Raw genomic sequence first — 26,510 nt, forward strand, 5'->3', positions numbered from 1 at the left:
TTAACTGTATCTTGGAGATGTTTCCATGTCAGTATATATAAAGGGCATTCTCATTAGTTTGGATGCTTGCATATTATTCCATTGTATGGATGTACTGTAGTTTTGGAGTTTTTAAAACCAGGGTCCTAAAGCCAGGACATTAGCTTGCTTTTACTTTTTTTTTTTAATGCTACTTCAAGTAATTTAGCAATGATTAACTTGTGCCATGAATTCCTGAAAGAATTGCAGTATCAAAGTATATCTGTGCATTTATAATTTTTAGAGCTGTTGCCAAATATCTAACCCTAAAGAGGTTGTATCAAATTACATTTCCACCACCAATTAAGAAAGTGGTGATAGAATTAAAAGCCGATGCTCTAGTCACCCATATAGTTACTTTTGGCATGTTTCTAGTAAGCGGGCATTGCCTATGACTGGACGTTTTCAGTGATGGACATTCATTACTTTTCAAGATAGCCCAGTGCATCTTTAGGTGGTTTGGCTCTTGGTACTTCCTTATATAGAATAAAAATATTCTTCAAGCCTTCTACCTGTTGGTCTTGTTTCTTCTTTTGATGATTTCTTTTATAAAATAATTTTAATATTTGAAGGCAGCTGTCACGTCTTCCCTTCGCCATTCTATTCATCATGCTTTTTTTTTTTTTCCATAGGTTATTGCATTAGGATCTCTTTAATTTCCTGGTTGTCCCATTTATTCTAGTGCTATCCCCTATTATCCATACTCTGAAAATGTGTTATCTACAATGTGGCATTTCCAAGTGTCATTTCACCTGTACTTTTTAAAGTAGGGTGTCATATCTACTCAAATAGGACAACATCTGCTGTTGTCCTATTTATGCAGGGTAGAAAAGTAATGTAATTAAATTTTCCATTTCTCTGAATGTAACATGAATGTGCTTTTAGTAGAAACTAATTTCTCAGAGTTGCTCTGTGTATGCTTTTTTTTTTTTTTTTTTTTCCTTTTTTTGAGATAGGGTCTCACTCTGTCGCCCAAGCTGGAGCACAGTGGCTTGATCATGGCTCACTGCAGCCTTGACCTCCTGGATTTAAGTGATCCTCCTGCCTCAGCCTCCTGAGTAGCTGGGACCACAGGTGTGGGCCACCATGCCTGGCTAATTAAAAAAAACTTTTTTTAGAGATAGGGTCTCACCGTGTTGTTCAGGCTGGTCTTGAACTCTGGGCTCAAGCGATCCCCCCACCTTGGCCTTCCAAAGTGCTGGGATTACAGGTGTGAGCCACCATGTCTGGCCCCTCTTTTTTTTTTTTTTTTTTGCGATGGAGCCTCGCTCTTTCACCCAGGCTGGAGTGCAATGGCGCAGTCTCAGCGCACTACAACCTCTGCCTCCCAGGTTCAAACTATCCTTGTGCCTCAGCCTCCCATGTAGCTGGAATTAACAGGTGTGTGCCACCACGCCTGGCTCTTTGTTTTTTTTTATTATTTTTAGTAGAGACTGGGTTTCACCATGTTGGCCAGGCTGGTCTCGAACTCCTGACCTCAAGTGATCAGCCCACCTTGGCCTCCCAGAGTGTTGGGATTACAGGTGTGAGCCACCACGCCTGTACCTGGCCTATCTTTCATAGGTTATATAAGTTCCTTGGTTCCCAGTTTTTGCAGTCTTTTCCACTTCAGTTTAATTAACGGTTAACTGTTTATTCATTATCAAAAAGAGTACAGTGTAATAGATAAGACCATGTTACTATTAGAAGTATGGGTATCATCAAATTAAGATTTTTGATTCTAAAATTATTAGGTTCCAAGACCAAAGATTAAATTAATAAAAGGTGAAGCTGGACAAAATCTGCTGGAAATGATGGCCTGTGACCGACTGAGCCAATCAGGTAATAGTAATATTAAACTAATTTAATTTAAAAAGAAAAAGGAATTTCTGTTAAGGCATATCTTATGATAAAATCTTCATCTGTCCAGGAGATAATTTGTCAAAATTATTTCTGTTTGCCATATCAGTTAAGAGCAATAGGTATGGAAGAGATGCGAAAAATAGCACATTCTTTAAAAAAAAAAAAGAATATTTGATATTGTTTATTCCTAGATGGAGAGGATTTCTTAACTCTTTCTTTATCTGGCTGCTAGAGCCTCTATCCTGAATATTTAGTCACTTCCTGAACTAAGTATAATTATTGGTTTGCCAACCATTTAACACCAGCTGATTCTAAAAACACTGCTGTGGGGATATAAAGATGAAGAAGATACGGATCTGTCTTAAAGAGCTGAGAGCATAGTGAGGAAGATAGAAGATATATACTTACCTTATATTAGGCTCTTCGAATTTGTGGATTTTTTCCCCCATTTTTGGCTTGGGATGAATCCTAAAGGTCTGTTGCATATTACCTGTGATTTTGCTAAGATACAAACTTTAAGGTAGTTAGGTGGCCATTGAATCAAGCAGTGAACTGAAGAAACATAATGCTTTCTATAAGGAGCAGTTTTGATATAAAATTGGTTGAATTTTGTAAAGAGCAAGATGTAATATTAAATCAAAGTTATTGTAAGCTTTGGTGTATAGTTAGGTTGTTGGCCAGAGCTCACATTGCTCTTTTATTCCATAGCCCACTTTTTTTGTGGGAGTTAGGCTTTCAGTCCTTAAAGTGACTTTCTACTTTTTTCCTTTTCTCTTTTCCTTCTACCCTTGCAGGGCTCTCATAAGTGCCTTTGCATGGTGTCACAGTTAGATGAAAATTGCCTGTATTTTTTTTAATGTCTTTGATCTGGGCATCCCGAGGGTGCCTCTGTAAGTGTGCTGAGACACAACTGTGTAGTGGTAACCAAACCTAATTGCCCAGCAGAATTAACTCGGAGGGTTTTTAAAAAAAGTTCAATTGAAATATAATTCATGTACCATACGCTTCACCCATTTAAAGTGTACAGTTCAGTGGCTTTTACTGTGTTCGTAGAGTATTACCACTGTCACCACAGTCAGTTTTAGAAGATTTTCATCACTCCATGAGGGATTCCTTACCTGTTAGCAGTTACTCCCCATTTTACCCAAACCTCTCAGCCTTGGCAACCGCTCATCTGTCTCTGTAGGTTTGCCTCTTCTGAACATTTCACATAAATGGAATCATATAGTATGTGGTCTTTTGTGACTGGCTTCTTTCAATTTAGCAAGGTTTTCAAGGTTCATCTGTGTTATAGCATGTATCAGTATTTTATCCGAGACTATGATTTTTTGATTGCTTACTGTAAACCTATGGCATAAAAAACTCTGGGAACGAGGCCTGGAAATAATTCTTTTTTTTTTTTTTTCCTGAGACAGTCTTACTCTGTCGCCCAGGCTGGAGTGCAGTGGCGTGATCTCGGCTCACTGCAAGCTCCGCCTCCTGGGTTCACGCCATTCTCCTCCCTCAGCCTCCCCAGTAGCTGGGACTACAGGCGCCCGCCACCAGGGCCGGCTAATTTTTTTTTGTGTGTGTGTGTTTTTAGTAGAGATGGAGTTTCACTGTGTTAGCCAGGATCGTCTTGATCTCCTGACCTCATTATCCACCCAGCTTGGCCTCCCAAAGTGCTGGGATTACAAGCATGAGCCACCGTGCCCAGCTGGAAATAATTCTTAAAAGCTGTTTAAAGGAGGATTCTGATCAGCCAGGTTCAGAAATCAGTGTATCAGATCAGAGAATAAGAGCTTGTCCCGGTTCTCCTATGGCCACTTAAATCCAGACCTTTTCATCTAAAATGCAAATACGTTTGGCATTTTTCATACACATTCCTGTCTTTTTTCCCCCTTCTGCTGTCTTATGTAGATACTGAGAATATTAAACCTGTACTCTTTTCATTTGCTACATAAGCACCCGTTTTGTTGTCCAGCTGTATTTTTTGGGTTGGAGGGTTAGGTCTGCAGTAATCATGTTATTTCCCCTTTGGGTATACAAATGAGACAACGTGAGCAAATACAATCTGTATTTTTAAAGTGATGGAAATAACTTAAATTTTTTTTTCAGGGCACATGTTGCTAAACTTAAGTCGTGGCAAGCAAGATTTTTTAAGAGAGATTGTTGAAACTTTTGCCAACAAAAGCGGGCAGTCTGCATTATATGATGCTCTGTTTTCTAGTCAGTCACCTAAGGATACATCTTTTCTTGGTAGCGATGATATTGGAAACATTGATGTACGAGAACCAGAGCTTGAAGATTTGGCTAGATACGATGTTGGTAAGTTATATGTTTCAGAGGAAATGGTCTCCGTCTTAATTCTTATAAATTGCCCATAATCTTATTACCCAGAAATAACGACTTAATATTTTCCTGTATTCCTTTTGTGTGTGGGTTGGGCTGGGGGGAGTTTGAATGTGGTGCTGTGGGGGTGGCATGTATTTTTTGTTGTTGTTGTTGTTTTTGAGACCAAGTTTTGCTCTTGTCGCCCATGCTGGAGTGAAGTGGTGCGATATCGGCTCACTGTAACCTCTGCCTCCCGGGTTCAAGTGATTCTGCTGCCTCAGTCTCCCAAGTAGCGGGATTACAAATGCCCGCCACCACACCCGGCTAATTTTTTGTATTTTTAGTAGAGACGGGGTTTCATCATGTTGGTCAGGCTGGTCTCAAACTCCTGACCTCAGGTGATCCACCTGCCTTGGCCTCCCAAAGTGCTGGGATTACAGGTGTGAGCCACCGCGACCAGCCTTGTTGTATTTTGAGACAGGGTCTCGCTGTGTCACCTGGGCTGGAGTGTAGTGGCATGATCGTAGGTCACTGATACCTTGAACTTCTGGGCTCAAGGGATTCTCTTGCCTCAGCCTCCTGAGTAGCTGGTACCATAGGTACATGCCACTCGGCCCAGATAATTTTTTTTTTTTAATTGGTAGAGACAGGGGCTCCCTTTGTTGTCCAGGCTAGTCTCGAACTCCTAGGCTCAAGTGATCCTCCTGCCTAAGGCCCCCCAAAGTGTTGGGATTAGGCCTGGCACAGTGGCTCATATCTGTAATCCCAGCACTTTGGGAGGCCGAGGCAGGCAGATCACCTGAGATCAGGAGTTCGAGACCATTCTGGCCAACATGGTGAAACCCCGTCTCTACTAAAAATACAAAAATTATCCGGGGGTGGTGGCATGTGCCTGTAGTCCCTACTCAGGAGGCTGAGGCAGGAGAATCGCTTCAACCCGGGAGGCGGAGGTTGCAGTGAGCCAAGATCACACTGCTGCACGACAGCCTGGGCGACAGAGCGAGACTTCGTCTCAGAAGCAAAAAGTGTTGGAATTATAGGCATGAGCCACTGCATCTGGCCATATTTTTCATCTAAATGGTTGTTTATGTATGATTTATCTTGCTTCCTTCATGAATTCTCTCCCATAGTCTGTGTATTAAAACTATAAATATCACTTTTATTGGCAATATAATCTTTTTTATGAAGTAGTCATAATTTGCTTGCTACTTTCTGTTATTGGGCATCCAAGTTTTCTCAACTTTTCCACTGTTAATAATCATACTCTGATAAAAACTTCAACAAAAAGTGTCTTCATTGCAAGTTATTTCCATAGAGATACCTAAAAACAGAATTACTGAGACAAGGGACATGAACATCTTTAAGTCTTGCAAATTGCCAAAATGACAGAAAGATTATACCTCTTTATGCTTCCAGAAGCACATAACCTTTTCTTTTCTTTGAGACAGTGTCTCGCTCTGTCACCCAGGCTGGAGCGCAGTGGCGCAATCTCGGCTCACTGCAACTTCCGCCTGCCAGGTTCAAGCAATTGTCTTGCCTCAGCCTCCCAAGTAGCTGGGACTATAGGCACGTGACACCGTGCTCGGCTAATTTTTTGTATTTTTGGTAGAGATGGAGTTTCACCATGCTGGCCAGGCTGGTCTCGAACTCCTGACTGCGCATAACCTTTTCAATATTGACTTTCTTGTAGAAAAACAGATTTCTTTACTGTACCGATGGATTAATATAGTGGTGTTCCATTGCTTTAATGACTTAAAGGAAAACCCATTGTTTTGGGGTTTCTTATTCGGTTAGGTGTTCTTTATTTGGCTTTTGTCAGTTGATTTTGGTTTATTGAGTTGTAGTCAGTGTCATTTTTTAAGATGGACTTAAACATTCTTCATCACTACTATTTTTATTAAAATTTCTAGAAATAATCAAGTGAGAATGCATTTAATAAGAACATGAGATTTTGCCTAACATAGAATTCCCTCTAGCTTTGATATAGAAAAGCAGTTATATAATTCAGATATATATAATGTGAATTGTTTATGTTGGCAAAACTAATGGCACAAAGAAAAATTTCAAACCCTTAAGCCAATTTTTAAATTTTATTTCAGGTGCTATTCGAGCACATAATGGTAGTCTTCAGCACCTTACTTGGCTTGGCTTACAGTGGAATTCATTGCCTGCTTTACCTGGAATCCGAAAATGGCTAAAACAGCTTTTCCATCATTTGCCCCAGGAAACCTCAAGGCTTGAAACAAATGCGCCTGAATCAATATGTATTTTAGATCTTGAAGTAAGCAAAGATTTTAACAAAGTAAATATTCTGAATTTTGTTTAATTTTTTTTTCTAACTTAACTTTTCCTTAAATAAAACAGGTATTTCTCCTTGGAGTAGTATATACCAGCCACTTACAATTAAAGGAGAAATGTAATTCTCACCACAGCTCCTATCAGCCGTTATGCCTGCCCCTTCCTGTGTGTAAACAGCTTTGTACAGAAAGACAAAAATCTTGGTGGGATGCGGTTTGTACTCTGATTCACAGAAAAGCAGTGTAAGTAGTAAAACAAAAATATTGCTTTCACTTAGTGTGTAGGTTTTACCAGGGATTTAATCCTCATGTGAAGATTTAATTTGTCATGTGGCCCATTAACATATATGTATGTAAGCACTGAACTGTGTATTTAGAAAGCAATTTTAGTAAATTGAACTATTTTTTAGACCTGGAAACGCAGCAAAATTGAGACTTCTAGTTCAGCATGAAATAAACACTCTAAGAGCCCAGGAAAAACATGGCCTTCAACCTGCTCTGCTTGTACATTGGGCAAAATGCCTTCAGAAAACGGTGAGTTTTAAAGTATAAGCATTTTTAAAGAACATTACCTTAATTTTTTAAAATCATGAACTTTTTTATTGAAAGTTTTTTTGTTCTGGAAACAGCAGCTTGGTCATATTATGACAGATGTGTTTTTTATTGCTGCAAAATAGTTAATGTAGTTAAATATAAGCACTTAGAGGAGCAATGCCTGGCACACAGTGAATGTTACATATTAGCTGAGCTGTTACTGTTATTCCTTAATAATTAAGTTCTGATAATTATTCAGCCTGAAAATTAAAAAAAAATTTAGCACAAGGCTTTGTAGGTAAGACCATTATAGATCTTTCTAAATACTTAAGGTGTGTTTTGTGTCACCATTAGGTGTAGATGGTCAGCCTTTTGAACAAACTGACACTACAGAAGAGGCAGGTTTCAGCTATCTAAAAATGGCAACTGTTAAAAAGTAGTTTGGATTGCTATGTTAGGGTGGTATCATTAGAAGCGTTTAAAAGTTGAGTGTAGAGGCCGGGTGCGGTGGCTCACACCTGTAATCCCAGCACGTTAGGAGGCCGAGGCGGGCAGATCACAAGGTCAGGAGATCGAGATCATTCCTGGCTAACACGGTGAAACCTCGTCTCTACTAAAAATACAAAAAAAAAAAAAAAAAAAAAAAAAAATTAGCCGGGCGTGGTGGCGGGCGTCTGTAGTCCCAGCTACTTGGGAGGCTGAGGCAAGAGAATGGTGTGAACCCAGGAGGCGGAGCTTGCAGTGAGCCGAGATCGCGCCACTGCACTCCAGCCTGGGCTACAGAGCAAGACTCTGTCTCAAAAAAAAAAAAGTTGAGTGTAGAATGATCACTGGTGTTAAGGTGGTTTAGTTATTACAGTATTTGGAAGTTGAACAAACGACTATTGAGATACCATTTGGTTTTGACTTGAAATTTTAGCCAGTTCTTTCAACTTGTAAATGAACTTTAGATCTAATCATGCGTGTTCCTTAAAGTTGTGTGCTTTTAACTTTCTTTTTTAGGGCAGCGGTCTTAATTCTTTTTATGATCAACGAGAATACATAGGGAGAAGTGTTCATTATTGGAAGAAAGTTTTGCCATTCTTGAAGATAATAAAAAAGAAGAACAGTATTCCTGAACCTATTGATCCTCTGTTTAAACATTTTCATAGTGTAGACATTCAGGTAACAGAGTTCCTTTATGAATTTATTGGAGACGGGAATTTCCAGTTTATAAACAAAGACATGGAGCTATACACTGCTTAAATTAATTGCCTTGTTATTTAATAGTAATCTCGTTTTCTAAATTCACTAGCTCTCACACATAAGATATGACAGAGAAGAGTAATGAGATGTTTGTCTCTTAAGATCATATAAAATCTTTGGAAAATCATTTGGGTTTTATATTCTGAGTATAAACAATTTGACTAAAAACTATTCTGTGTGTTTAGGCATCAGAAATTGTTGAATATGAAGAAGACGCACACATAACTTTTGCTATATTGGATGTAGTAAATGGAAATATAGAAGATGCTATGACTGCTTTTGAATCTATACAAAGTGTTGTTTCTTATTGGAATCTTGCACTGGTAAGTAGATGCGGTACTTGAGCTAAAAGTTTTATTTATTTATTTATTATTTTTTTAAAAGACGGGGTTTCTCTGTTGGCCGGGCTAGAGTGCAGTGGTACAATCTTGGCTCACTGCAACCTCTGCTTCCCAGGCTCAAGCGATTCTTGTGCCTCAGCTCCCGAGTAGCTGGGATTACAGGCATGAGCCACCATGCGTGGCCAAGCTAAAAGTTTTTTGTTTTAAAAACCTAATGATTTCATAAAAGCACTATTTGTATAGATTTTTCACAGGAAGGCAGAAGACATTGAAAATGATGCCCTTTCTCCTGAAGAACAAGAAGAATGCAAAAATTATCTGAGAAAGACCAGGGACTACCTAATAAAGATTATAGATGACAGTGATTCAAATCTTTCAGTGGTCAAGAAAGTAAGTAGCAGGTTGTTGTATGTACGTTCTTACTGATAACCCACTGGTCAATGTTTTTGCGTTGGTCTTATATTTTGGTAATTTCAAAAATACTCAGTAATATTTGTTATTAATGCACAGAAGGGATGTGTGTGTCTAAATGCTTATATTTGCTTGCTTTGTCTTAGGTTTGGTGTGTCTTTTTAAACTTGGGAATCTAGGTATATGCTCTTAAAAAGTACTTCTTGGGGAATTAGACAAGATTTCTAAGATAAGACATTGATTTTGTTATCTTAGCAGTGTAATCAAAACAAATATTATAACCTCAGGACTAAATCTTAATGAACTTTGCTGAAATTGAAAGTTGTCGCTGACAACTTAAGAGCATTTCTTCTCATCCTCATCAGCCATTGTGAACGCCCTTGTTTTCTTGCTGTCAGCTGTTTGAGATTGTCATGATGATGTTAAATTATGTTCAGTCTTCTGAGTGTTTTGTTGATTAATTTGTGTTACTACTCCTTTATTAGGATTTATGTTGTCTGGTGTATTGTAGCATCTGTATTTCTGTCACCATTGAAAATCAGTTAGAAAACATCAGTAACTTATTTTGTTCACTTGGAAAAGCTTTCCAAGTTAATATTCCTCTACAACTATCAGGGTTAACAGAAGTAATAGAAAGAGCATGGACTTTAGAATCAGAAGATGTTAGATTGTACAACACTTTTCTGTGTTCATGAAGAAAAAAATAGAATAAAGACAAAAAATAATAATACAAAACAACAAAAACAAAGAAAAAAGATAATTAAAAAACACTTTCACGTGTATTATTATTTAAAGTGTAAAGTGCTTATTAAAGTGACAAAAATGTAAATAAGATAAAATATATCATTTTAGAGTTTTTACTTTTGGAATTTTTTGCAAATGAAAGCCCTCAATTAATGTCTTTTATTTTTAGTTGCCTGTGCCCCTGGAGTCTGTAAAAGAGATGCTTAAGTCAGTCATGCAGGAACTCGAAGCCTATAGTGAAGGAGGTCCTCTCTATACAAATGGTTCTTTGCGAAATGCAGATTCAGAAATAAAACATTCTACACCGTCTCATACCAGATATTCACTATCACCAAGTAAAAGTTACAAGGTAAACAGGAAAGAATGGAGTCATTTCATTGTGAAATTGTTTCTGTTCTAAGTGTTTTAAATGCTCTTTTGTTATTTTTATTTTTTTTTAGTATTCTCCCAAAACACCACCTCGATGGGCAGAAGATCAGAATTCTTTACTGAAAATGATTTGCCAACAAGTAGAGGCCATTAAGGTAAGTCACTTAATTTCTCTAGCTGTACTTTTTATGCCAAGATTCCTTCCCTGGCCACTCTCTCACTTTTTTTCTGAAGCTGGTCAGAATGTCCCCTTGCCATCCAAATAGTATGGCAAGGGGACATTTTGGTCTTTTTTTTTTTTTAAGACAGGGTCTTGTTCTGTTGTGCAGGCTGGAGTACAGTGGTATGATCACAGCTTACTGTGGCTTCGACCTCCTAGCTCAAGAGAGGCTCTTGGCTCAGCCTGCCACGAAGCCAGGACTACAGACAGTCATACGCCACCAGGCCCAGCTAATTGTTGTATTTTTTGTAGAGATGGGATTTTGCCATGTTGCCCAGGGTGGCCTTGAACTCCTGGCTCAAAGAATCCTCCTGCTTCAGCCACCCAAAGTGCTGGGATTGCAGGTATGAGCCACTGTGCCCAGCCTACATACCTTGGTCTTGACCCTTTACCATATTTTGTTTTGTTTTGTTTTGTTTTGAGATGGAGTCTCACTCTGTTGCCCAGTCTAGAGTGCAATGGTGCGATCTTGGCTCACTGCAACCTCCACCTCCCAGGTTCAAGCGACTCTCCTGCCTCAGCCTCCCGAGTAGCTGGGATTACAGGCACCCGCCACCAGGCCCAGCTAATTTTTGTATTTTTAGTAGACACAGAGTTTCACCATGTTGGCCAAGCTGTTTTTGAACTGCTGACCTCAGGTGATCTGCCCGCCTTGGCCTCCCACAGTGCTGAGATTACAGGTGTAAACCCCCGCACCCAGCCCTTTACCGTATTTTTGAAAGTACTTTATGTGTCTCTCTCCTCATCTTCCACAAAATTTGAGACCTTCAAAGGTAGAAACTGTTTTATTTAAAATATAAGAGTTCGTGGCACAGAGAAGTTTCCTGAGTGATTGAACTGCTACAATGTACTAATCATACTCTGGTCTATGAGTTCATTCCCAGATTAGCTGTGGATCACATGTGTTTCAAATGTATAGCTAGGAATTGAAAAGTGGTCTGAGCTTCAAAAAGTCTTACTATATTTTAATACTTCCATATGAATTTGACTTAATTATGTAAGGAAATAGTTATGTATATATATCTTATTTTAACAATAGGGTTCAAAGGAGCTTGACTTTTTTGGAATTGGAAATAAAAGTAGGTTCTTTCATGTTTATCAGGCAAGAACTAAATTACTCATACTGCTAAGGTTACATCAAGGATATGCTGATGTGTGGCGATTATTACAGTGTGATCAGCAGTATTTGCAACTTAAGAGAATACTGTTCGGTGGGGAAGACATTTTTGAATTTGCACAAAAGTTTTGAATGTTAATTCTGTGTAGTCGTGGCCTATGACAATTACATACAATTTTGACTTAACATACAGGTTTCCGGCTCCCAACATTGTATTCTGTGGAAGTATCGTGGAGCACTAATCCATGAGCTTGAAAAGCTTGGTACTAGTACTGACTCTGCCATTAATTAATGATCTTGGGCCAGTCACTTCCATTGTGACTGTTTGGCTTCTTATCTTTAAAATGAGAGAATTATTGAAGCCAGTTCTCATCACACTGAATGTTAAAAATTACAGTTACAGCAGTGATTGCAAATTCAAAGCTCTGGTGCGGATACCAACAGTGACCATAAAGTTTTCTAGGTGATTCCACTAGTTTCTTATTGGATGTGTATGTGTAGCATCTGGACTAGGCACTGTAGATGGATGAGTGGGGGAAATTTTATTTAGCTTGAAAATTGAGATAGTTTTGGACCTCATGGTTAGGTCTTTCTGGGAAATTTTTAATTGAAACACTTCTAGAAAAAGAAAGCAGACATGCTAGATCTGTCCCTGACCTCACTTGTTAGAACTGATCGGATTCCTGGGCTGATACAGAGAAGTTTGAAACTTTTCAAAATTTACCTGTTTTCTGATACCACTACAGTTTCTTTGGAAAAAGAATTTCCTGTTAAGTGTCTGTTTTGTAAGGGGACATTTTGTAGGTTCTAGGGTGTTGGGTATGGTGCTGTCATTTAGTTTTCTTCAGCAGAGATCAGGTAGCCACATAGCTACACTAGACGGCATTGGATCTGTCTGCCATCTTGTCAAGGCAGCAGAGTTGTGTTAAGAAAACATTTTTGGAGTCAGATCTGGTTCACATTCCAGCTGTTATTCCCTGCATCCGTTTCTCTCATTTTAAGATAGGAGCTAATATTGTTTACCTAACAGTGTAGATGGTATAAAAATTAAGAGTTTAAGTGCATTGGACATACTATTATATACATAATAAATTCTCTGCAGCTACTACTTTTTTCCCTTTCCTGGTGGAGCATTTGAACATCACCTTGAGAATTAGTTGTATTTTGTTTCAGCACGGGGTTAAGTGAAAAGCTAATTTGGGGAGGTAACGCGGAATGTCAGGTAGTCCAGATTGCAGTGTAGAAAGAACACACTGAAAGGATGGTCAGTGTAATGTTAGAGGACTGTGAAAGTTGAGGAAAGAAGTTTAGTTTGTAGGTACTTGTTTTTTTGAGCAGGGAATTGTCTTGGCTGGAGGTGAACGTCAGAAAGGTTAATGCAGGCAAGTGTAGAATGGAAATGAAGGTGTGATCATTTAGGAGGTTATTTGTTTAGGTGAGAGAGTTAATAAATTAGGTTTTGTATTAGTAAATGAAAATGGGAGCAGATAAATTTTTAACAAATTAAGAATCATATTTTAAAATCAGCACCAGGTACCTAGAACTCACTGGCAAATAGAAACTTTCAAAAGATATAATCAGGTCCGGGCGTGGTGGGTCACACCTATAATCCCAGCACTTTGGGAGGCTGAGGTGGTGGATCACTTGAGGTCAGGAGTTCAAGACTAGCCTGGCAAACATGGGGAAACCCCATCTCTACTATTACACAAAAAATTAGCCGGGCGTGCTGGCTGACGCCTGTAATCCGAGCTACTCAGGGCGCTGAAGTGGGAGAATTGCTTGAGCCCAGGAGGTGGAGGTTGCGGTGAGCCAAGATTGTGCCATTGCACTCCAGCCTGGACGACAGATTGAGACACCATCTCAAAAAAAAAAAAAAAAATCAGTTATTTTAATTTAAAAGAGTAAGTTTCCCCAGCACTGTTTCTGGCATGATATAATTAAATGTTTAAAATTATTTGATTTTTTTTTTCTTCCAATAGAAAGAAATGCAGGAGTTGAAACTAAATAGCAGTAACTCAGCATCCCCTCATCGTTGGCCCACAGAGAATTATGGACCAGACTCGGTGCCTGATGGATATCAGGGGTCACAGACATTTCATGGGGCTCCACTAACAGGTGAGCTGGCAAGTGGATAATCGCATATTTTAGTAAAACTACTTTACTTCCCTCTTTTAAGTAGATAACATGTGAAATCACCTTGTTTATATATGTTTGTTAATATACATGTCAACATCTGTTTATATGTGACTTCAAAAGCTGTATTTGGTGTTACGGACATTTTTATAATCCCAAGCAGAGAAAACGAGCCGTATGTGATCACGTGTATATAAAGGCTTAAAGAACACTTAATCCACACCTCAGATGAGCTGAGATGAGATTATTCCTTAAACTGAAAAATGTTAATGAATAGAGTTATGCACTAAGAAATGCTTCATTAAGAACCTACACCTCTGGGGAATTATTTTGATGATAATGATGAGAGGCAGGACGTTATATAGGAAATCTTACTTAATTTGAAATATGGTTATATAAAGAAAGAAAAGGAGTTTGGACCTGAATCATACTGGGTTTTTAAGTTCTGCTCTATCACTTACTATAATAGCTGTGTAAGTTAACCTGTCTGAAATGTGGAGATAATACTTGCCTTACATAATTACTATGAGCATTTGTGTATGTGCAGGTGGGCGTGGGTGTGTATCAGACATTTATCAGAGTATACAGTAAACAGTTAATGAACTAAGGTTACTAATAGTGTTTACTGTGGGTTGGCTATGTGCAAAAGTGCTTTGTGAATGTAATTTTATTTAATTACAGTAACTTAGAATGGCCGGTACCATTATTAATCCCTTTTTTATAAATAAGGAAATGAATAAAGAAAGGTTAGGTAACTTACTCATTATTATACAGCTAGTTATTGATAGAGCCGAGATTCACACTCCAGTGGTGTAACTCCAAAGCACTTGCCAGTATAATACATTGCTCCCAGGCAGCCAGAAATAACAAAATTGTTCCTTTTACGTACGACAGACTTCTGAAATGGTAGTAGTAGTAGTGCCCTTTTTTTTTCTCTTGTTAGCCCAGGAAAGATTTAGAATAAAATGTAGTTTAGATGAGCACATTTGTGTGGTGGTTCATATAGTTAAGGCAGCCCCACTAGCCTTTTGTGATAGTATCTTCTCAACACAAGCAAAATAACAGAAAATCTTTGTGAAGTCAAGCTTATTAAATGTCATAAGTCATAGATAAGTATATGAAATGTCTAACGTTCAAACCTTGTTTTCTTAAAACCTTACACATCATATAGGTCCTTGTAAGAGGATAAACAAACCGGCTAGCCTTTCCTGGGGCTTTTTTAGTGATGTGTGCAGTCAGTTATTTGGTGCCTTGTGGGTCATGATTTCCATTTCTTCTGTGTACAGGCATAAAAGATCTTCTGTTCTTATACAAGCATGTAAATCCAACATTCTCATTGTCTCATTTTATTCTTGCAATGACCCTGTGAAATGTGTAGAAGCAGCACATCCTCATTTTACAATTGAGAAACATGGAGACTCCAAATGGATTATTTACAGGTTCACAAAACAGCTTTGTGGCACTGAAAGGGCGAGAGCCAAGATCTCCTGATTTCTGTTCCTGTGTTCATAGATTCTTTTTGCTTAATAAAAGTAAACATATGTCAAGATGGTCCTTGTTTTTTTAAAATAAGATGATTAAAATTAAAGATTAATGAGCTCATAGGAGATACTCAGAAGTACTGAACAGGGTGAAGAAAACTAAAAGCTAACCACCTTATTAACATTTCTTATATTTGAGAGCATTTCCTTCTGGTTCTTTCTCTATACATATAGTATTTTTTATGAGATTGTTACCATGTTACTATGTTGTGTGTAGATGAGCTAGCCTGTTTTTTAAATGTTACTTTAGTTCTGAGCATTTTTAAACTTAAATGTTTTTTGAACATTAAGGAGTTCATGGTATCCCATCACATGGAAGTACTGTAAATTCTGTTCCTTTATTTATGTTGTTTCTGGTTTATGCCATTACAAATTCTAGGACACTGTCCTAGTTTTGTAGGGTATTCCAAATATTCAGTTTATGCTCTTACCGCTAGTATCTGATGGTGCCATTTTCGCACTTTTGCTAATGCTGACTTACTAGTTTATAAAATCCTTTGCCAATTTGTAGGAACAAAAGTGATATCAATTTTTAAGTTTTTTTAATACTAGTCATGCTCAACAATTCATGCAAATGGCTGTTGGTAGTTTTGCCATCTTCAGCGTGGGTACCTTCCAGTTGTTTGGTTTCTTGGTAAAACTCACACAAAACAGATGGAGAAGAGTTTGTATATCAACATGAATGTTAATGTGATTTTTTTAAAGCCAGCGAACACATTTATGTTCCTTGTGATCTCCTTTGCATGAATTTGTCAGGTAATTTTTTTGACCTGAACATTCTCATAATAGCTTCAGTTTGCACAATGTAACCTCATCATTTTACGGATTTTTCAAGGCTCACTTCAAAAACATGTTCCTTGAGGCCTATTAACATTTCTTTCCTAAATTGTCTATTCATATGGTGCTTTTAAAAGTTAGATTACTTTTAGTAGATTTATTAGAGCCGCACAGTTTAGAGTCAGTAGTCAATTAAAGTCCCTACTTAAACTTCAGACTAAGATTTTTTTTTTATTTAAAATTTTATTTTTTCTTTTTGCTTTCATGCAGACAGACATCTTGCAAGACTTTAAGATTCTTGGGCCATTTGTGTCAGGTTGTTCTGTGTTCTGTGCCTGCTTCTTCCCCATAGTAATTTCAAAATAGCTATCCTCACCTCTGTAAGGTTTCCAAAATCAAACTTGGGCTTCTGGCTAGCCTTTTCTAGGTCTTGATTTTTCAGTGCTTTCCAGAGGCAATTGTTTGGAACCTCTTGGCACAGTTTCTGTTTCTTTTTCCATGTACAGGCATAAAAGGTCTTTTGGTTGTTTTCTGGTAAAACTATCATAAAACAGTTCAAGCAAATGACTATTGGTAGTTTTGCCATTAACATGGGTGCCTTCTAGTCGTTTTGTTTCCTGGTAAAACACACAAAACAGAGGGAGCAGACAGTTTGTACATCAGCATGAGTGTTGATGTGCTTTTTATTTTAAGCCAGGGAACACATTTTATGTTACTTATGACATCCTGTCCATGAATTTGTCAGGTGATTTTTGAGCTGAACATTCTCAGTAATAGCTTTAGTTTACAAAATACAACCTAGTCTTTCTGCAGATTTTCTAGGCCCACTTCAAATGCATTGACCATCAGATGGCATCTTGGTTCCTTACGTCCTTTCTGTGACTGAATGTCCATAATTCCACATCATACTGATCTTTCTCAGAAAAGGCAACAGTTACTTTCTTCTTTATTCCTTTTTTAATGCTTGTGAGGTAGTTGTTCTTGTTGATCACAGCGATGCTATTCTCTTATTCTTCATGTCATATTTAGCAGTTTTTTTTCTAGTTTGTCATTTGATAATCTTGATTGGTGTATTTTGATGTACAGAAATTTAAAATTTATGTAGTTAAATCTTTCTTTAATTTCTATTGCCTTTGTATTTATAGCTCTTGCCTAGATAGTCTTAACTGTAGTATAGACTTTAACAGTGTTTTCTTTATTTTCTTTTTGTTTTTTTAGTTGCAACTACTGGCCCTTCAGTATATTATAGTCAGTCACCAGCATATAATTCCCAGTATCTTCTCAGACCAGCAGCTAATGTTACTCCCACAAAGGTAACAAAGGAATAATTTATACATTTATAATTATTTCCTTTTTAAATTGTTTAGGGTTCCTTCAGATAAATTCAAGAAAGCAGTTCAGTATTAAAACTTTTATGTCCCTTAAAATGTAGATATTTTAAATTTATCTCCAAATACAGAAATTATACTTCTTAGTCACCTTATTTTTGTGTTATAATAAGTGTGAATATTTAGAATATTTTAAAAATGGGAGTGGTGGTGGTGGATCCTTCATCGTTCTGTTTTAACAGAAATAGAACTGTAATGCCCTTGCTGACCCACTATGTGGTAAGTACTTTCAGGCCTGATACAGCTATATATGTAACAATTGATTGAAGACTCAATATTACAGTGGTAGTTGAAAGTGACAGCTTTGAGGACAGAGTGTTGGGGTGCATTTAGACCCTTGCTCTCCTGCTTATTTTGACCACAGGCAAGTTTCTTAACCTCTCAATGCATCAGTTGCCTCACATGTAAAATGAGGATAATAATAATACCTTAATTCATAGGGTTTTTGAGGATATTAAAATGAGATAATAATGTAAAGTGCTTAGAACAGTGCCCAGCTGGCGCATTAATAAATGCTCAATAAATGTTATCATCATCATCATCATCATCATTGTTAACATCATTTGATAAATTAGGAATGAAGAAGGTATTTATTTTATGACTTTAGCTGTAGATTTTAAGATGCTATACATAATTTTCATTATATGCCAAGTATATATGCAAGTATCTTTGTAGTAATGTGGTTTTCTCTTAACCTACTTATGCCTAGTGCTCCATTATTGGAACACTAAGCTTATGGGACTTATTTATATCCTACTGCTCAAGGTCATTGCCAAGAGAAAATTTGCAGCCTCTGGCATAAACGGGTTAATGATGTGTACTACATCCCCTAATGAGATCTACTTCACTTCATATTCATGTTTGAAGTTTGTGAGAATTGGTTTGCATTTAGTTATCTGTAGTTTTGTAGACAATCTACAAAATGTTTTAACTTTCTGTCTTTTAGGGCCCAGTCTATGGCATGAATAGGCTTCCACCCCAACAGCATATTTATGCCTATCCTCAACAGATGCACACACCGCCAGTGCAAAGCTCATCTGCTTGTATGTTCTCTCAGGAGATGTATGGTCCTCCTGCATTGCGTTTTGAGTCTCCTGCAACAGGAATTCTATCGCCCAGGGGTGATGATTACTTTAATTACAATGTTCAACAGACAAGCACAAATCCACCTTTGCCAGAACCAGGATATTTCACAAAACCTCCGATTGCAGCTCATGCTTCAAGATCTGCAGAATCTAAGACTATAGAATTTGGGAAAACTAATTTTGTTCAGCCCATGCCGGGTGAAGGATTAAGGCCATCTTTGCCAACACAAGCACACACAACACAGCCAACTCCTTTTAAATTTAACTCAAATTTCAAATCAAATGATGGTGACTTCACGTTTTCCTCACCACAGGTTGTGACACAGCCCCCTCCTGCAGCTTACAGTAACAGTGAAAGCCTTTTAGGTCTCCTGACTTCAGATAAACCCTTGCAAGGAGATGGCTATAGTGGAGCCAAACCAATTCCTGGTGGTCAAACCATTGGGCCTCGAAATACATTCAATTTTGGAAGCAAAAATGTGTCTGGAATTTCATTTACAGAAAACATGGGGTCGAGTCAGCAAAAGAATTCTGGTTTTCGGCGAAGTGATGACATGTTTACTTTCCATGGTCCAGGGAAATCAGTATTTGGAACACCCACTTTAGAGACAGCAAACAAGAATCATGAGACAGATGGAGGAAGTGCCCATGGGGATGATGATGATGACGGTCCTCACTTTGAGCCTGTAGTACCTCTTCCTGATAAGATTGAAGTAAAAACTGGCGAGGAAGATGAAGAAGAATTCTTTTGCAACCGGGCGAAATTGTTTCGTTTCGATGTAGAATCCAAAGAATGGAAAGAACGTGGGATTGGCAATGTAAAAATACTGAGGCATAAAACATCTGGTAAAATTCGCCTTCTAATGAGACGAGAGCAAGTATTGAAAATCTGTGCAAATCATTACATCAGTCCAGATATGAAATTGACACCAAATGCTGGATCAGACAGATCTTTTGTATGGCATGCCCTTGATTATGCAGATGAGTTGCCAAAACCAGAACAACTTGCTATTAGGTTCAAAACTCCTGAGGAAGCAGCACTTTTTAAATGCAAGTTTGAAGAAGCCCAGAGCATTTTAAAAGCCCCAGGAACAAATGTAGCCACAGCGTCAAATCAGGCTGTCAGAATTGTAAAAGAACCCACAAGTCATGATAACAAGGATATTTGCAAATCTGATGCTGGAAACCTGAATTTTGAATTTCAGTTTGCAAAGAAAGAAGGGTCTTGGTGGCATTGTAACAGCTGCTCATTAAAGAATGCTTCAACTGCTAAGAAATGTGTATCATGCCAAAATCTAAACCCAAGCAATAAAGAGCTCGTTGGCCCACCATTAGCTGAAACTGTTTTTACTCCTAAAACCAGCCCAGAGAATGTTCAAGATCGATTTGCATTGGTGACTCCAAAGAAAGAAGGTCACTGGGATTGTAGTATTTGTTTAGTAAGAAATGAACCTACTGTATCTAGGTGCATTGCGTGTCAGAATACAAAATCTGCTAACAAAAGTGGATCTTCATTTGTTCATCAAGCTTCATTTAAATTTGGCCAGGGAGATCTTCCTAAACCTATTAACAGTGATTTCAGATCTGTTTTTTCTACAAAGGAAGGACAGTGGGATTGCAGTGCATGTTTGGTACAAAATGAGGGGAGCTCTACAAAATGTGCTGCTTGTCAGAATCCGAGAAAACAGAGTCTACCTGCTACTTCTATTCCAACACCTGCCTCTTTTAAGTTTGGTACTTCAGAGACAAGTAAAACTCTAAAAAGTGGATTTGAAGACATGTTTGCTAAGAAGGAAGGACAGTGGGATTGCAGTTCATGCTTAGTGCGAAATGAAGCAAATGCTACAAGATGTGTTGCTTGTCAGAATCCGGATAAACCAAGTCCATCTACTTCTGTTCCAGCTCCTGCCTCTTTTAAGTTTGGTACTTCAGAGACAAGCAAGGCTCCAAAGAGCGGATTTGAGGGAATGTTCACTAAGAAGGAAGGACAGTGGGATTGCAGTGTGTGCTTAGTAAGAAATGAAGCCAGTGCTACCAAATGTGTTGCTTGTCAGAATCCAGGTAAACAAAATCAAACTACTTCTGCAGTTTCAACACCTGCCTCTTCAGAGACAAGCAGGGCTCCAAAGAGCGGATTTGAGGGAATGTTCACTAAGAAGGAGGGACAGTGGGATTGCAGTGTGTGCTTAGTAAGAAATGAAGCCAGTGCTACCAAATGTATTGCATGTCAGAATCCAGGTAAACAAAATCAAACTACTTCTGCAGTTTCAACACCTGCCTCTTCAGAGACAAGCAAGGCTCCAAAGAGCGGATTTGAGGGAATGTTCACTAAGAAGGAAGGACAGTGGGATTGCAGTGTGTGCTTAGTAAGAAATGAAGCCAGTGCTACCAAATGTATTGCTTGTCAGTGTCCAAGTAAACAAAATCAAACAACTGCAATTTCAACACCTGCCTCTTCGGAGATAAGCAAGGCTCCAAAGAGTGGATTTGAAGGAATGTTCATCAGGAAAGGACAGTGGGATTGTAGTGTTTGCTGTGTACAAAATGAGAGTTCTTCCTTAAAATGTGTGGCTTGTGATGCCTCTAAACCAACTCATAAACCTATTGCAGAAGCTCCTTCAGCTTTCACACTGGGCTCAGAAATGAAGTTGCATGACTCTCCTGGAAGTCAGGTGGGAACAGGATTTAAAAGTAATTTCTCAGAAAAAGCTTCTAAGTTTGGCAATACAGAGCAAGGATTCAAATTTGGGCATGTGGATCAAGAAAATTCACCTTCATTTATGTTTCAGGGTTCTTCTAATACAGAATTTAAGTCAACCAAAGAAGGATTTTCCATCCCTGTGTCTGCTGATGGATTTAAATTTGGCATTTCGGAACCAGGAAATCAAGAAAAGAAAAGTGAAAAGCCTCTTGAAAATGATACTGGCTTCCAGGCTCAGGATATTAGTGGCCAGAAGAATGGCAGTGGTGTGATTTTTGGCCAAACAAGTAGCACTTTTACATTTGCAGATCTTGCAAAATCAACTTCAGGAGAAGGATTTCAGTTTGGCAAAAAAGACCCCAATTTCAAGGGATTTTCAGGTGCTGGAGAAAAATTATTCTCATCACAATACGGTAAAATGGCCAATAAAGCAAACACTTCTGGTGACTTTGAGAAAGATGATGATGCCTATAAGACTGAGGACAGCGATGACATCCATTTTGAACCAGTAGTTCAAATGCCCGAAAAAGTAGAACTTGTAACAGGAGAAGAAGATGAAAAAGTTCTGTATTCACAGCGGGTAAAACTATTTAGATTTGATGCTGAGGTAAGTCAGTGGAAAGAAAGGGGCTTGGGGAACTTAAAAATTCTCAAAAACGAGGTCAATGGCAAACTAAGAATGCTGATGCGAAGAGAACAAGTACTAAAAGTGTGTGCTAATCATTGGATAACGACTACAATGAACCTGAAGCCTCTCTCTGGATCAGATAGAGCATGGATGTGGTTAGCCAGTGATTTCTCTGATGGTGATGCCAAACTAGAGCAGTTGGCAGCAAAATTTAAAACACCAGAGCTGGCTGAAGAATTCAAGCAGAAATTTGAGGAATGCCAGCGGCTTCTGTTAGACATACCACTTCAAACTCCCCATAAACTTGTAGATACTGGCAGAGCTGCCAAGTTAATACAGAGAGCTGAAGAAATGAAGAGTGGACTGAAAGATTTCAAAACATTTTTGACAAATGATCAAACAAAAGTCACTGAGGAAGAAAATAAGGGTTCAGGTACAGGTGCGGCCGGTGCCTCAGACACAACAATAAAACCCAATCCTGAAAACACTGGGCCCACATTAGAATGGGATAACTATGATTTAAGGGAAGATGCTTTGGATGATAGTGTTAGTAGTAGCTCAGTACATGCTTCTCCATTGGCAAGTAGCCCTGTGAGAAAAAATCTTTTCCGTTTTGGTGAGTCAACAACAGGATTTAACTTCAGTTTTAAATCTGCTTTGAGTCCATCTAAGTCTCCTGCCAAGTTGAATCAGAGTGGGACTTCAGTTGGCACTGATGAAGAATCTGATGTTACTCAAGAAGAAGAGAGAGATGGACAGTACTTTGAACCTGTTGTTCCTTTACCTGATCTAGTTGAAGTATCCAGTGGTGAGGAAAATGAACAAGTTGTTTTTAGTCACAGGGCAAAACTCTACAGATATGATAAAGATGTTGGTCAATGGAAAGAAAGGGGCATTGGTGATATAAAGATTTTACAGAATTATGATAATAAGCAAGTTCGTATAGTGATGAGAAGGGACCAAGTATTAAAACTTTGTGCCAATCACAGAATAACTCCAGACATGACTTTGCAAAATATGAAAGGAACAGAAAGAGTATGGTTGTGGACTGCATATGATTTTGCAGATGGAGAAAGAAAAGTAGAGCATTTAGCTGTTCGTTTTAAACTACAGGATGTTGCAGACTCGTTTAAGAAAATTTTTGATGAAGCAAAAACAGCCCAGGAAAAAGAGTCTTTGATAACACCTCATGTTTCTCGGTCAAGCACTCCCAGAGAGTCACCATGTGGCAAAATTGCTGTAGCTGTATTAGAAGAAACCACAAGAGAGAGGACAGATGTTACTCAGGGTGATGATGTAGCAGATGCAGCTTCAGAAGTTGAAGTGTCTAGCACATCTGAAACAACAACAAAAGCAGTGGTTTCTCCTCCAAAGTTTGTATTTGGTTCAGAGTCTGTTAAAAGCATTTTTAGTAGTGAAAAATCAAAACCATTTGCATTCGGCAACAGTTCAGCCACTGGGTCTTTGTTTGGATTTAGTTTTAATGCACCTTTGAAAAGTAACAATAGTGAAACTAGTTCAGTAGCCCAGAGTGGATCTGAAAGCAACGTGGAACCTAACAAATGTGAACTGTCAAAGAACTCTGATATCGAACAGTCTTCAGATAGCAAAGTCAAAAATCTCTCTGCTTCCTTTCCAACGGAAGAATCTTCAATCAACTACACATTTAAAACACCAGAAAAGGGTAGGTACTTTGTTGTTAAAGTTAAGCACAATTTTTCTTTCTTTTAATGTTTAGCTTGATGCAGACTCTGTGGGATACTAATGTTGGGGTATAAACGATGCTTTGTGAACACCCCCAAAATATTTGAGCAATTTTTTTCTCCCTTAATAAGTTCACGGTGAGGTTTCAAAGGGCAAGAGAACTTAGTTAAAGACATTTCAGTAACTGGAAGATACTTCTATCATGCTAGGGCAGAGCAAAAGAACTCGGTACAGTGTACGGACTCATGCTTGAATCATGCGCATTAACATGAGTCTTTTTTTAAAGTGTTCATTTTCATTTGTTCTGTTTCTTTTGTCACTCAGAAAACATGATATTGAGGCTGGGCACGGTGGCTCACTCCTAGAATGCCAGCACTTTGGGAGGTTGAGGAGGGCAGATCACTTGAGCTCAAGAGTTCGAGACCAGCCTGGCCAACATGGTGAAACCCTGTTTCTACTGAAAATACAAAAATGAGCCGGGCGTGGTGGTGCGTGCCTATAATTAGCAGCTACTCAGGAGGTTGAGGCAGGAGGATCGCTTGAGCACAGGAGATGGAGGTAGCAGTGAGCTGAAATCATGCCACTGCACTCCAGCCTGACTGTGAGTGACTGAGTGAGACTTTGTCTCCAAAAAAAAAAAAAAAAAAAACATGATATTGAGATGTTCTCATTTTATGTGTTGTATGTCAGTCTTGCTCATGTATTAAATGAGCAAAGAATGAAACTACAGGGATAAATGAATATGTAAGACAGTCAGATTGGTGGTATAAATTGAGGGATTCTGGCTTTTTATGTTTTAAAAGCATATTCATTTTGTTTCCTAAAATGTTAAAAAACGAAATATTCTTTATTTTCTAGGATTTAATTTTAGCCTTTTTAAATCTAATCCCATGGCCTTTTGGACTAGCACCCCTTCCTCACAGCCTGAGAGCAAAGGTATAGAACTAGCATTCTCAGTATGAGATAACAGCAGTTTTTAGCAGCTGGTAGCCCTTAGCAAAGTATTAATAACTGTGGCTGTATGAAATGAAGTACTTACCACTACAACATGCATGTTAAAGAATGCCAGTTTAAGCAAAGTACCTTTTGACTGGTGGCATGACACCCTTGTTGGTTTGTTTTTTAAAATGTACTGGGATGCTGATTTGTAATGTACTTCATTGCTCTGCTATTTCAGGTCTGCTCAATGAAGACCTATGTTTTATCTAATGTTTATCTTTAGCCACTAACGTCTGCCAGTATTCACATGTAGTGGCAACGGCATGTATACAGTATGGAAGAGTGTCCCTGTAGGGCTGTTCTTTTGTGCATGGTTTAGAAAAATGTTGTATTTGAAAATGGACCCCGTTTTTCACAGCCAGCATTCTACAGCTTGCATATTATGTATGTTGCACAGATCATTTTTAGAAGTGTGGCTTCTAGAGTGGAACGAGAAGTGGGATCTGTTGAAGGCCTTCAAGAGCAGGTTAGGGAAGTGAAATCTCACCCTTAGTGACCAGTAACACATCTTAGCCATGCCAAACAAGTACAATGATAAAGTAACAATCTCTGATTTTTTTTTAAGTATACCAGTTTTATTACCAGCTAAGGTAGCTCTTAATCTTTTATTTTAAAGATACGGTCTTTGAGAAATGTGAAAAGTGTTAACTTAAAAGTGGATGTATACTTGCGTACAGTTTCTGTGAGCTCTAGGTTAGGAATCCCTGACCTAAGAACGAATGTGCCTATACACTACTGTAGAACATAGAGCCTTATTCTGTTTTGAATCTGATAATGTCATTGTCCCAAGGGACCTTAGAAATGAAGACTTTAGACATGAGTAAACTGAGGCCAAGAGAGGCTATCTGATTTACCCAAGGGGTCTTTACTGAGTAATAGCAGAAGTGGAACAAGAATCTGTATCTTACGGTGTACTGTTATTCCTCCTAGCTAGGAAATGATACTAAGTTTTTGTTTATAATGAAGGAGAGGGACAAATTTCACATTGTAAAAGGAAGGGCACTGGTTCTGCAGAGCAGTGTCATCCAATAGAAAGAAAATATAACCTGTGTATGTAATTTCAAATTGTCATTTGGTGCAGTGGCTTGTGCCTGTAATCCCAGTTACTTGGGAGGCTGAGGCAGAGGGATCACTTGAGCTCACAAGTTCCAGGCTTCAGTGAACTGTGATCACATCACTGCACTCCAGCTCTGGGTGACAAAGGAAGACCGCATCTCAAATAAATACATAAATAAATTTTCTAGTAGCCATATTAAAAAGAATAAAAAGAAACAGTTAAAAAGGGAAACAGATGAAAGTAACTTTATCGATAGATTTGATTTAACTCGTTATGTCCAAAATATCATTTTAACTTCTAATTAATATAAAAATTAATGATATTTTACATTATTGTTTTTCACCAAGTCTTCAAAATCCAGTGTGTGTGTTTACACTTACTGTTAGCATGTCTTCATTTGGACTAGCCACCTTGTGAGGTTTTAATAGAATGTGGCTAGGCTACCATATTGGACACCATAGCTCTCAGAATGTTTCCCTATCACTAGTTGGTATACATGGCATGCTTCATAACTGGCTTACTTTATTAAACTCCTTTAGCCAGAAGTTCAGAACAGGTTGTATATAGAAGTTTTTTCTCTTTCTAATTTTTTGCCCTTTGCATTGATGGTGGCTAGGGATGGGTTGTTTTCAGCCATATGAATGGTCTTAGATTTTATAGTGTTAGCTACCTATAGAGTCACAGTTTTTATTTAATTTTACCTAGTATCATGCTTGAACATAGGCAAACTAGATGCAACTCTAGTCACCTTTCATTCTTGGCAATTGTTAACTTTCCTTACAGGAACTAATCACAGTTGGCTTTGGATTAGTTTCATATGTATAGTAATACTTGCTTATGTTTTAAGATTTTTTTCAATTGCTGCAAATGCATGGATATTTTGGTAAACTATTGTATGCTAAGTATAGTTAGGCAACACTTCAAAATTTTTAACCTTTATAAATTCTAGAAATTTATAGTAATTCTTTTCAATGACTATTAAGTAAACACAAATTTTTTTTTGTTTTCTTTGGTTTTAAATAGATTCTGTGTTCACTTAGGGTTTT

At 38.1% G+C, this 26,510-nt stretch overlaps 1 protein-coding gene across 6 annotated transcripts in view; it reads left to right on the forward strand.

Moving 5' to 3' along the window:
* LOC100989340 (E3 SUMO-protein ligase RanBP2) overlaps positions 1-26,510 on the forward strand; it is a 65,638-nt gene that overhangs the window by 23,729 nt on the left and 15,399 nt on the right. For 2 of the 6 annotated variants that reach the window (XM_055107461.2, XM_055107462.3), the window contains exons 8-20: positions 1,752-1,839; positions 3,958-4,167; positions 6,273-6,454; positions 6,538-6,713; positions 6,881-7,004; positions 8,007-8,168; positions 8,435-8,572; positions 8,834-8,980; positions 9,915-10,094; positions 10,186-10,269; positions 13,431-13,566; positions 17,121-17,215; positions 18,237-23,388. In XM_055107461.2, coding sequence (XP_054963436.1) covers positions 1,752-1,839; positions 3,958-4,167; positions 6,273-6,454; positions 6,538-6,713; positions 6,881-7,004; positions 8,007-8,168; positions 8,435-8,572; positions 8,834-8,980; positions 9,915-10,094; positions 10,186-10,269; positions 13,431-13,566; positions 17,121-17,215; positions 18,237-23,388 — 6,874 coding nt within the window. Of the gene's footprint in view, positions 1-1,751; positions 1,840-3,957; positions 4,168-6,272; positions 6,455-6,537; positions 6,714-6,880; positions 7,005-8,006; positions 8,169-8,434; positions 8,573-8,833; positions 8,981-9,914; positions 10,095-10,185; positions 10,270-13,430; positions 13,567-14,962; positions 15,091-17,120; positions 17,216-18,236; positions 23,389-24,266; positions 24,345-26,510 lie in introns of those variants that run through there. The other 4 variants (XM_055107463.2, XM_055107464.2, XM_055107465.2 and 1 more) reach the window with 3 other exon arrangements.

Source organism: Pan paniscus, chromosome 12 (genome assembly GCF_029289425.2).
Source record: "Pan paniscus chromosome 12, NHGRI_mPanPan1-v2.0_pri, whole genome shotgun sequence".
Taxonomy (NCBI): domain Eukaryota; kingdom Metazoa; phylum Chordata; class Mammalia; order Primates; family Hominidae; genus Pan; species Pan paniscus.